At 40.7% G+C, this 13,167-nt stretch overlaps 1 protein-coding gene across 1 annotated transcript; it reads left to right on the forward strand.

Moving 5' to 3' along the window:
- The first annotated feature begins 2,421 nt into the window (after positions 1–2,421).
- Positions 2,422–9,500, forward strand: LOC123250473 (keratin, type II cytoskeletal 1-like). The gene is made up of 9 exons (XM_044679546.1): positions 2,422–3,000; positions 5,097–5,311; positions 5,996–6,056; positions 6,501–6,596; positions 6,736–6,900; positions 7,007–7,132; positions 8,021–8,241; positions 8,956–8,990; positions 9,100–9,500. Exons 1-9 carry the CDS (start codon positions 2,422–2,424, stop codon positions 9,498–9,500), a joined length of 1,899 nt encoding a protein of 632 aa, XP_044535481.1.
- The last annotated feature ends 3,667 nt before the right edge of the window (positions 9,501–13,167 follow it).

The raw sequence follows: 13,167 nt of genomic DNA on the forward strand, positions 1-13,167 counted from the left end.
TCTTTGTGTTTAGCCTCCCTCCCCATGTCCATGCTTGGGATCAGTCTTGCACAAAGTTGAATCTCAATTAACCAGTGGCCACAACATGCTAAGGCATGGTGGGTCTTAAGCATTGTTAATCTTTTCAGTAGTTATCTATGAGGATGGAAGAGCTCACATACAGCAAAGGACAAGAATTGGTAGGAACCCTTTCTTTTTCTTCACAGAACCCATTCACATATAATCCTTCAAAAGTGCTAGAAGGAATCTGATTGTCTCCAGTGATACATATCAATTGGGAGTATGCTGAAAGATTTTTGGTTCTGTGACAGAAAGAATGATGCAAGAAAGGTTGCCACATCCAGGGTATCCTCCCAGGTCTTCAGTGTTACAAGATGGGGGCAAACTCTTGAATTACTCATTACTTCAATTAGATGATGGTACAGAAGCCATCCTGTAGCCGTGATACAGACACAGAGACAAGGGTAGAACTTAGAGCGGCTGGATAGAACTCAAAATATCAGCTAAGTCTGGATAAGGGAGACTTTTCTGGAAAAGGGGAGTTTGGAATAGATTTTGAAAACAGGGTAACAAGCCTTGGTGGCTGGAGGCAAGTAAGGAGAGGAGTAATATCTGATTTGAGGGGAAAGATTCCTGAATTGAATGAAAAGACTGGTGTTTGAGAGTTTTAACCTCATGGACAATCATCAAGCAAGCATCACCTAGGGTGGTATGTGGGGATACTGGCCTGTGCTAGGACTATTGAGAACTAACCATTACTTACATACCTTTATATAGATTACAGAGCTCTTAAGATATATAAATTCATTTGATCCAACCTTATGGAGGTATTGAGCAAAATAATTTTTATCCTCATTATAAAAAGGAGGAAACTTGGTAAAGGGTAGGGGCTTGACTAAGAATCTATGTCTGGAAAGTGGTATTTGAACTTGGAGGGAAATGAAGATTAGCAAGTTGGAATCTTCTGGATGTGGAGAGAAGGTCTTTCTTTGGATACCGTTCTTCTCTATAAAGCTCAACAAGACATTCTCTTTCATAATGGAATTTATGCTGACATAGATAATAGATAACAGAGATCACAAAATAAAAACAAGAAAACCAAGCAGGCATGGTTAATAGCATATTTATGTCATAGTTAGACCAAAAATAAGAGTGACTTTGGAGAAGGTTGTTTAGTGTATAGCCAAGGTTGTGGAGGCAGTAGTTATAAAAATTCTATGCTGAACTGGTCCCTTTGGGTAGGGGAGAGTTAAAGGAAGCCATTGTATAATAAAAACAAGCATTTGTATTGTGCTTTGAGGTTTGCAAAGTACTTTATATATACATATAAAGTATGTATATATATATATATATATATATACACACATATATATATACACACATATAAATCTCATCAGATCCTTACAATAATCCTAGAAGGGAGGTGCCTATTTTTATTTCCATTTTACCAATGAGGAAACTGAGGACAAAATAGTTAGGATGATTTGTGCCACAGATAATAACTAGATGAAGTAGGATTTGAACTTGAATCCTCAGGATTCCCAATTCATCATTCTATCTATCATGTTACCTAGTTGTCTCGTATATCCTTTGATCAGTCTGGGAAGCAGCCTGATATGATGGAGAAGCGTGGCACTAACACTTCTTAGTTGGCTGTATGATCATGATGACTATGGGAAATATTACTAGACCTCTCTGAGCTTCCTTACTTGTAGGTAGAATGTCTTTGTAGAATGGGAATACTATTTCCCAGGGTTATTATAAAGAAAGCACTACTTGAGTGTGAACTATTCACTGTTTTGATGAGAAAGATCTTCCTGAAGGGGCCCAGGCTTTCAGAAATGTAATGAAAGAAGGGTGATTGATCTGGTGAGTTGAGGGCTAGAGAGAATTGGGAGTCAGGAAGGTGGGTGTGAAATGGTAAATTGAAGAGGAGAACATGTCCCTCTGAGATACAAGGACTGGTGAATGGAGTTGTAGGAGTCTAGAATTTTTCTGAAATGAAAGGCAAGGTTATCAAATGGGGTTTGTCCAAAATCAAGAGAAGTTGATGAAAAGCCATGAAGAGATACCAGGAAAGAGTTTTAGGGTTCAGTTTTCCTAAAATCAGATGTATTTGATGAAGAGAGATGACTTTGATAAAATAATTTCCACTTGAATAGATTTTGCAGGAGCAGCAATTTCCAGGGCCCATCCTGGAGCTAGGTGTGTAATGTTTATTGTATTGTTGGGGCTCGTAAAAATCTCGCATGGCTGCAAGGCAAACCAAGCCCTTCAGATTGCTCTAAATCTCCAGTGACTCCATGTGACCAAACCCATTTGCTCCTATATATATGGGGGAAACTACTCTGCTGGAATTAAAGGAGTGCTGAGCTCCTTCCTCTTTCCTTCTCTTTTTTGTTGTCTCCTTCTTGGACCATCATGAGCCGACAGTTCAGTTCCCGATCTGTCTTTCGGAGTGGTGGTGGTGGTGGTGGCTTCAGCTCAGGCTCTGCTGGGGTCACCTGCACTCGCAGGATGACTAGTAGCTCCTCCATGGGCAGGAGTGGAGGATGTGGAGGGAGATTTTCAGGAGGAAGCTACAGAACTGGTGGTGGTGGCTTTGGCAGTCAAAGTCTGATTAACTTTAGTGGGGGAAGGAGCAGTTGTAGGAGTGTTGCTGGTGGAGGAAGACTAAGTTATGGAGGTGGTGGTTTTGGCAGTGGTGGCTATGGTGGTGGTGGTTTTGGTAGAGGTGGCTATGGTGGTGGTGGTTTTGGTGGTGGTAGCTATGGTGGTGGCGGCTTCGGTGGTGGCGGCTTTGGAGGTGTCTGGGGTGGTTTTGGTGCAGGAAACATGGGGTCAGTCTGTCCTCCTGGAGGCATCCAGGAAGTGACTATTAATCAGAGTCTCCTGCAGCCACTCAGTGTAGAAATTGATCCTGATATTCAAAAAGTGAAGACTACAGAAAGGGAACAAATCAAGGAACTCAACAACAAATTTGCCTCCTTCATTGACAAAGTGAGTGTTTGTTTCTGACTGGTGGTAGTGGGTGCATTTGAGCTTCTTCAAAATATGTGAGACAAGGGAGTGGGCCAGGGGAGAGGTAGAATAATGTGAGTTCTAGTTCCTAGCTCCAGAATTTCATGCTTTTGTATGAGCTAAATATAACTTAGAGCAAAGATGGATTGCTTCCAGGATGGAGGCTCTTGAATGCTGGTATTGCCTACATGAAACTAAAGAGGTATAGGAAAGCATCCCTCATTTTCGGTCCATAAAAATATCTGAGGAAGGAGAGGCACTACTACTAAGGAAAGGCCAATCATTTTGGTACTGACTCCCAGCGTTTCTCCATTGTATTCTTAAGCAATTTTGTGACTTTCCTCTTAGGAGGAGAGAAGACTGTACAGAAGAAAAGAAAAGTGGATTTGAATCCAAGAGATCTGGTTTTGGGTCTTTGCCTCAACACTTGCTAGGTAGATGGTCATGACCAACTTGCTTTTAACCTGTCTGAGCCTCAGGTTCTTCATCTGTAAAATAGAAATAAAAACATCTGCACTACTTTTTACATTTTCATAGGGAGAATTCTGTTATGAGTAAACTGCACTGAAAGGAGAGATATTATCATCATTATTATTAATTATATTTTATAAAATGCTAGATTTGGAAAGACAGTTTTGGAAAACTTCTAAATGATGGTAAAAGGACAGGTTAAACCTTCTGAAATGTGCAGAGGAGAACTCTGAGAAGGTCCTCTCCTTCAGCAGATTGTTCTGAGGTCCCACTGGGATCCTGGATTCTGGATTCAGGAAGATTTGAGTTGAAATCCTGACCCAGACACTAGCTGTATGATCCTGAGTAATTCACTTAAAAGTTTATGCCTCAGTTTCTTCATCAATAAAAGTGAATGGTATTATTATGTGTGTCAATGAGCTAATACTGATAAAATGCTTTGCAAATCTTATAGCAGTGTGCTATTTAGTAGTAGTAGTAGTATATTTATTAACAAAACTGTTGAAATTCTTTCTTGTCAATGATAATATATGGAATAGTGTTCTTGGTGACCTATGAACATTTCTAAACTGTCCTCAGCAGATGAATCCACCTTCAGGAGAGTTGAATGGCTATGTTAGGGTAGAGTTAAAGACTTCTTTGAGTTTGTGGACCTTGAAAGTAAACATTATTTTCCTAGACTCTTAGCTTGATACAATTATACATTGCTGATTCTAAGTACCCTTGCTTCCCTGGTTCTTAGCTTCTACTAAGCCTTGGGGGCATCCTCAGGAAAAGCAAATTTGTTTTCATAGTAATTCAGGCAAAATCCACCAGAATCTAGAATAACAATGATAGCTAGTTTTGACACCTCTCTTTAAGATTTTGCCAAGTGCTTTCCATATGTTATCTCATTTAAGCCTCCAAACCACCTTGTAGGTGGGAGCCTCAGATATTACCATTCCTTCTTTACAGATGAGGAAATGCTCAGGATACACACACACACACACACACACACACAGACACACACACACATATTTTTTACTTGTCCATAGTCACTGAAGGTACATCTGATGATTTAAAAAATGTCAGCACTTTGTTTAAGCTTAAAGTATTATTGGAATTGGAATTGTCATTCTAGTTAAATCAAAAAGATTTTGTATTTTCCCTATTGTTTGAGACTTTTTTGGCTACAGCTTTCCAGTGAATTTCTAATTTGAGTTAATTTGAATTGCCACTGCCATGGAGTGGAGCTATCTGAATGGAACTGAGTTGGGATTGATTACAGCTATGAATGAAAGAAGAAAGGAAGAAAGCATTTATTCACTATATACTACATAGACAAGGCTGGGCACACAAATAGAAAAGAAAGACAGTCTTTACTCTAAAGGAGTTTACATTCTTATGGGGAAGAGGACTTTGGGAGATTTCAGCTATAAGTCAGATGGACTGTTGGGACAATCCATTCATCTTGTTCTTCTTTTACTTGCCATGGTTTGAAAATGAGGGAAAAACAATGGCTCCCTGTCTTGTGACTTGGTCTACCTCTGAGATATGACTTAGGGACCAATAGGTCCTAGGACCCATCTCTTTGATAAAGACTTTGAGGAACTTTGTGTTTTCAGGTGCGATTTCTAGAGCAGCAGAACCAAGTTTTGCTGACCAAATGGGAGCTGCTGCAACAGGTAGACACTTCAGTTCGGACCCAGAGCCTGGATCCCATCTTTGAAAAGTATATCAGTGAACTTAGACGTCATATAGACTCACTCAAGAATGAGCGTTCACGAATGGAGTCAGAATTGAAAAACATGCAAGACTCAGTGGAAGACTACCGGGGAAAGTAAGGAATCAACTCCCATTCCTATGTACCCTAAAGCAGCAAAACATTCCTCCCTGGAAAGGCTTTCCAGAGAATAATCAGAAGAGACTCTAGACTAGAGAGTATTAAGGAATGAAGAGGGCTAATTGGCTTTCTCCCTCTCCTTAGAGGCAGCCAGGTGATCTAGTAGATGTTACACTGAAGGTAGAATCAACAACACCTGAGTTCAAATCCAACCTTCTATGTTTACTACCTATGTGTCCCTGGCTAAATCATTTAAATTCCTCCTCACTTTTCTCACCCCAGGGATGTTTTGAGAATAAAATGAGATAATATGTGTAAAACACTTAGCTTAGACTCAGTGTGTCATAAATGACATAGAAGTTGATTTCATTCATCAAAAGATCCATCTCGGTCTGAAGATCAACCTTGATCATGTAAGCACTGTCTACATCATGCAGAGTTCGAGTCAATTAGACTATATTTTATAGAAAAAAAATTTTTCAAAGAAGTGTACATTAGAGAAAGTTGAGCAGTTGTGTAGAAGCAGAGAAAAAGATTAGATGGCATATTCAGGTTGATATGATTTTACAAAGGAACCAATGATATTCTACCATTACCTTTAGTCTTAAATATTCAACTCAATGGTTCACTACCCTTCCCCAAAACCTCCCTATCCATCCTTGTTTCTTTTCCCTCCAACAGGTATGAAGATGAAATCAACAAACGTACAGGTGCAGAAAATGAGTTTGTGGGCATCAAGAAAGTGAGTAAAGAATAAAGCTCCCATTTTACCCAGGAAAATAAATACCAGTTTACTCACTGAACCCTAAAAGAAGTCAAGAGAATACAACTGTGTTTTCAGTTTAAGTTAAAGAGAAATCTTAGTATTTCTCCTCCATGCATTATTTAGCTCTCTTTGGTCCCTGGAATGAGTTGTTTCCCCTGAATTTCTGCCTGCAATATAGTAAGCAGACCCTGAAAACTGCTTAGCAAGCAGAAATTCCTAAGATGCCAAAGAGTGGGTAGGGTTTCACAAAAGTAAGTAAAAGGGCAGCTCAGTAGCCAAGCTCATTGTTCTCTTCCTCCTCATTAACTATATCAATCAACAAATCAATCAAGAAAGGTGGCAGAGAACATTCCCTGTGGCCACTGAGCACTCTCCTCCCCTGAATGGATAATGATTCTTTGACTTCTCCTATAACTGCAGGATGTGGACAGTGCTTACATGACGAAGGCTGACCTTCAAAGCAAGGTGGACACTATGCAGAATGACTGTGACTTCTTTAAAGTACTTTTTGATGCAGTAAGTCAGCTCACCTTCACATTCACTCACTTCTTCATTCTGTATCACACAAACTCTGGGAAAATTGCATGTAAGCTGCTGTCAGCTCATGCTGGATCTCTGGAAACCAACAAAGTCCTAGCAATGTTGTGTCTTGTAGGAACTTTCTCAGATGCAGACTCATATCAGCAACACCAATGTCACCCTCTCCATGGACAACAACAGGAACCTGGACCTGAATGGCATCATTGAGGAGGTCAGGCAACAGTATGAAAATATTATCCAGAAGAGCAAAAATGATGCTGAGACCATGTTACAGAGCAAAGTGAGTGGATAGATAGTCTTCTCAATGGGATTTGGGCTTCATGGACTTTGTCCCAATGTTTCCCTGTGTGTTGGCATGTGTCAATTCTTTGATCTCCTGTCTTCAGTATGAGGAGCTCCAGATGACTGCTGGAAAACATGGAGACCAGCTGAGGAACACAAAAGCTGAGATTTCTGAGATGAACCGAATGATCCAGAGATACACATCTGAAATTGATTCAGTGAAGAAGCAGGTACTGGTTTCTGGTTTCTTTTACTCTACTCTTCCTTTGGGCTGCCCAGGGGCAATTGGATGAGGCTTTCTCCTTTCTGAAACTGAGTACAGGCTGAGGTAGATAACTTGAAAGGTTCTTGTCAACCCTGAGATTCTGGACTTCTGGGAATCCACACCTGGGCAATTATTCCAGGAGTGACTAGTATTTCCCAGAGAGAAACTTGTGATGAGGACTTAAAGTCAAAGAACTTTCTAACAGTTACAGCTGCCCAAGATAGATAGTTGATAGACCAATTCACTCTCTAGGAGTCTTTGGTTTCTCTGTGGCTTGAAGTGTTTGAGAAGAGGCCATAGGACTGTCTGTAGGGCATGTAGAAGGAGATTCTTCTAGAACTTCTGAGGATGTACTTATTAGGTGTCTCTAAAGTTGTATCACATACTAGAAAGTTCTAGGTCCTATCTGGAGGCTGGAGGATTGGCAAAATGACCTCAGCCCTAGGTTTCTTTTTTCAAATCAGCCTAGTCAATGGCTAGAAGGACTGGCTTGCAGTTGGAAAGCTGCCTTGAATCTTTCTCATCTTCAGTTTCCTCATTTGCAAAGAGAGGATAATATTAGCTCCCATCTCATAAGGTTGTTGATGCATGGATCAAATAAGATGATCCACAGAGAGGTTTTTGTAAACTTTCAAGCATTGTACAAAGATTGGTTATTGTTATTCCTCTTATTCCTGTTATTGTTCCTCTCTAGGGAGAGGGAACTATGTTCCTGATAGGGGCAGTTTGGATGGGGATGCTAATTTGGATTCAGGATTCCAAGGAGGGTCTGGTATTCCTAATGGCTGGTGGTGGTAGTGAGTGTGAGGAGAGGACCCTATCCACATCCTTGGTTTGCTGTTTCTTCCTTTAGATTGCCCGATTACAGCAAGCCATTTCTGAAGCAGAGCAGCGTGGGGAGAATGCTCTGAAAGATGCTCAGGGCAAGCTAGCAGACTTGGAAGATGCCCTGCAGAAGGCCAAGGAGGACTTGACCCGGCTGATGAGAGACTACCAGGAACTGTACAATGTCAAGCTGACTCTGGATGCAGAGATTGCCACTTATGAGATGATGTTGCAAGGAGAGGAGAAAAGGTGAGGGATGAGCACCCAATACTATTGAACCCCACTCAGGGGAAGGGAGGAGAACTTCCTGGTGAGAATGAACACTCCTTTAGCCTAGCACTCTATCTAAGAGGACTCTAGAGTTGGAGGAATGCAGGATCCAGAGATGGAAGGTATCTTAGAGATCATGAAGTCTTGTTTTGTAGATGAGGACAGTGGGGGCCAAAGACTTTGTCTTTTCCTTAAAACTGCAGAGCAAGTATCTACACAGGTTTAGAAATGAAAGAGACCTCAGAGGCCACTGAATCTAACCCCTCCCCAATTTCACTGATAAGGAAATTGAGGCTCAGAGTGGCTAAGTGCCTTCACTGAAGTCACCAAGGCAGCAAGTGGCAGAGACAGTATTGGAAGTGAGGTTTGATGACTCTACCTCCATTCCCCTCCCCTCCCCTCTTTGTAGTATTCCACAAACTACTTCTGAGGCTTGTTGAGAGAACAGATTTTGATAGGAAGGACTACCAAGAATTTGGGCTGCTGTTATGATTTCTGGGAAGTGATTCAGAATTTGGTAGGGCAGGAAGGACAGATTTAGGTTAAGTGACCAGGAAAGAAGCAAGACCAGGTTGCAGTTCATAGGACAGGTCAGTAATGGCAAGTTTGGGATGGAGAATGGGTTTGTTGTGTCCTAGGAACCCAATGGGTTTGGGGAGTCATAAGAATCATGTGGTTTTATCTCCCTCATAGGATATCTGGAGAGTGTGTTCCCAACGTGAGTGTGTGTAAGTATCAAGAATCCTTGTTTGCACACTGGAAAGGTTTCTTGGGATGGGGTGGACTTTATCCAGTGGTGGGTGGTGCTGAATATAACAGCAGAACTTTCTTCCCCAGCTGTGAGCACCAGCCATGTCAGTGTGTCTGGAGGTGGAGGCGGAGGCAAGTTTGGAGGAGGTGGTAGCTATGGCTCTGGAGGAGGAGGAGGCCGAGGTGGTGGCTATGGTTCCAGTTCTGGAGGAGGCAGCTATGGTTCCAGTTCCGGAGGAGGCAGCTATGGTTCCAGTGGTGGAGGAGGCAGCTATGGCTCTGGAGGAGGCCGGGGATCTGGTGGAGGCCAAAGCTCAGGAGGAGGCAGCTATGGCTCTGGAGGAGGCCAGGGTTCCAGCTCTGGAGGAGGAGGAGGAGGTGGCAGCTTTGGGGGTGGCTCCAGCAGCAGCTCTGGGGGTGTCAAGAGCTCTGGGGGCAGCTCTAGTGTGAAGTTTATCTCCACTAGTTATTCCAGAGGTAGCAAATAAAGCCAGAATGCCCACTACCCTGCTACCCATACCTTTTTACAGTGCCCCAATGCTATCTGTATCCATTGTCAGTCAATTCTTAGAGTCAAAAACTCCAACTTTTCTTGAGGTAAAACAAAACCAAAGTGATGGACTTTAGCAGTTCATCTTATTTTCCTAAACTTCTCTAATTCTTTTTTTCTGACCTTGATTCCTAGAGAAGGTTTTCTCAACTTATCCAACCAGTGAGCACCTCATTCTCATGGTTTCCACCTCTTCTCATCTGTGTGGGTGCTCAGGGAAGTTACTGATGATCCCCATCTTTTAGATCCAGGGTCTTCCCTACCTTTCTGTCCACCAGCTCTTCTCTGGCTTGGCCCTCATCATCTAGCTTGCCCTCTTTCTGTGTCTTGAATGGTGAAGCCAATTCTGGTTATGAAAGGCCATGAGGCTTATGCTTGGAAAAATCCAGCCATCATTGTTGCCCACTCATCATTTCAGAAGCTTTCCCCAAAGCCAAGCAGGAGGAGAGACATTTCAATCAAGCATCTGTTGGTAGGCTGTCTCCAAAATGTTTTAGGTGGTTTGCATGCCCAACTCTTCTATAATGCAGTAGCAAATTCTCTGTTGATTTTGTTATTGTTGTAAAAGGGGTTAGCTGGTTGGTTGACCTTCCTGGAAAAGGTCTCAAAGCCTTAATTTTCTTGTGTTGTCTTCAATAAACTGCATTTTAAATTCTATGTGCTTTGTTTGACTTTTTGTGTAACACTCCCATCTTGCTCTCCTAAGACCCAGAGGTAAATTGTGTTGGGTGCCCTGATGGCAATAGGGCTTATGACAAATCATGAAGATCAGGACACACTAATGTGAAAATGACAGGAAAGTTAGTAAAATATCCTCAAATAGAGGCAGATGAATGGACTCTAGTATAAATGAAGCTAAGATGTATTGAAGGGACATGGAGTAAATGGAGCTGAGTGATTTTTGTTAGCATAGACTTCAGAAGATTAGAGGCTGTGAGGTGCAGAGTGGATAGAGCATTAGACTTCAAACTCAGGAATATGAATTAAAATGTGACTGCAGGCACTTACAAGTTTTGTGTAGTCTGGTGTAATCAATTGACCTCTATGCCTTAGTTTCTTCATCTATTAAAAGGGGATAATAATAGCATTTCACTCCCAGGGCTGTTGTAAGAATCAAAGAAATAATATTTGTAAAGTGCTTTGAAACTTTTAAGTGGTATATAAATATGAATTAAGGCTAAATGTGAGCTAGTGGCAATGATCTTAGGAATTATCTAGTCCATGTCTTTTATTTCATGAATTAGGACAGAGCATGGCCTATCTATCTGTCCAATTGCCTTTTAGATTTGTCATATTTAATGACTTCTAAACATCCCATGTCCATTCCAAATATTCATATGATTTATTTGTGTCTCATTTAAGGTAAAGCCTTCCTAGCTTCTATTGGTCTCATCAGCCCTAGTCCACTGTACAAAGACCCTGACATAATGACATCATTTTGATCTTCTTCCAATAGGAAGGACAACAACAACAACAACAACAACAACAACAACAAAACACGTATATCTCTTGTTAGATCTTAAGCATCTTGAAGATAGGATCAGTATTTGCATGATGCTTGGCACTTCATAAATACTTAATGAATGCTTGTTGACTGATAAATGCAATTAGCTCATAGACAAAGCCTGAGAAGGAATAGTAAAGATAGTAGGTAGAAAACTTTCCTCCTATAAACTGAAGCACATTCCCCTACAAATACAGATAGCATCATAGAGAAATGAGGAGAACTTGCAGAGAATATCTATGGCTAAGGTAACTTGTACTTGCAATATTACAAGGCCTTAGTTTACTTTAGGGCAGCTAGATAGGCCTGGAGCCATGAAGACCCAAGTTCAAGTCTATCCTCACCAGATACTAGGTTTGTGATCCTGAATGTGTCACTTAATACCATTTGCCTTAATGACCTCATCTACAAAATGACCTGGAAATGGAAAACTACTTCAGTTAGACATAACTGAAATGACTCTACAACAACAATAACAATTCTTTCTTTCCTTGTGGAGTCCTTTCTCAGCTCCCTTCTAAGTGTAACATCTCTGATAAGTGAGTCTCAGCATCCCAGGGACTTTCTGCAGCTTAACTCTTGATTAACAAGTGTGTGAGCTAGTTCTTTGAATTCATAGTTATCTCTTTTCCCTTGCAAGATGCCATGGTTGATGGAATGGGGGAAAGAGAGAAAAATTTCCTCCTCCAACTGATATATTGGGGTGTCAAAGGTACCACCATTATTCCAATCACCCAGGGTCACAACCTAGGTGCCTTCTCTTACTCTTCCCTACTACAAAAGTGCTTCTGTTCTTGGTCTGAATTAAACTCAAATGACTCACTCTTTCTATCTCTTTCTCTTTCTATCTCTTTCACTTTCTATCATTCTGAAGTGAACAAATATCAACAAACTTGGGGGGTTGAAAGATAGTCTTGTTTTTGGAAACCTTGATTCTTTATTATGGACAACTCATATATTTAATTTATATAATAAATTCAACAGATTCAAAATCGATATGCGTATCCATGTTTCCTTCTGAATTTTGTTTTTGTAAATTAAACAAAAATTAGCAAACATTTATTAAACAAGCATATTTCCTTGCTTTCTCATAGCACTCCTGTAAAGAGGAAAAATAAACTCAACAAATACACAAAGTCAAGAAAATGAATTCCCACATGAGTCATTTCCAAAAATGTCTTGTTCTTTATATGCCCAATATGTCTCTATTAGCACACATGCATTATTCTTCATTACTAGTCTTCAGGGTTGATCTTTGGATTGATCAGAGTCTAAAAGGTATTCATTTTTACAATTTTATTTTTATAAATATAATTTGCCAAATTGTGTCATCTGTTTCTTTATAATATCTCTAGTACATATGATATTTGATTTTGTTTTTTCCCCCCTCTCTCTTAATTACCTTATGGTGATTCTCTTGAGTTCTGTGTTTGGGCAGCAAATTCTCTGTTTAAGTCCAGTTTTTTCTTTATGAATGCTTGGAAGTCTTCAATTTTATTAAATGACCATACTTTCCCCTGTAAGAATATAGTCAGTTTTGGGGGCACCTGGGTAACTCAGTGGATTGAGTCAGGTCTAGAGATGGGAGGTCCTAGGTTCAAATCTGGTCTCAGACACTTCCCAGCTGTGTGCCCCTGGGCAAGTCACTTGACCCCCATTGCCCACCCTTACCACTCTTCCACCTAGGAGCCAATACACAGAAGTTAAGGGTTTAAAAAAAAAGAATATAGTCAGTTTTGCTGGATAGTTGATTCTTGGTTGTAGACCCACTTCCCTTGCTTTCCAGAATATTATATTTCATGCCTTCCAGTCCTTCAATGTAGATGCAGCCAGATCCTGTGTTATTCTAACTGTGGTTCCCCTAGTATCCGAATGACTTAATTTTAGCAGCTTGTAATATTTTTTTCCTTGGTCTGATAGTCTTTGAATTTGGCTATAATATTCCTGGGAATTGTCAGTTGTGAATTAAATGTAGCAGGAGATCTGTGGATTCTTTGAATCTCCACTTTCCCCTTTTATTCCAGGATGTTGGGGCAGTTTTCTTGTATAATCTCCTGTAGGATGATGTCCAGGCTTTTACTTTTGTCATGATTTTTTTTTT

The sequence above is a fragment of the Gracilinanus agilis genome, chromosome 5, assembly GCF_016433145.1.
Source record: "Gracilinanus agilis isolate LMUSP501 chromosome 5, AgileGrace, whole genome shotgun sequence".
Classification (NCBI taxonomy): domain Eukaryota; kingdom Metazoa; phylum Chordata; class Mammalia; order Didelphimorphia; family Didelphidae; genus Gracilinanus; species Gracilinanus agilis.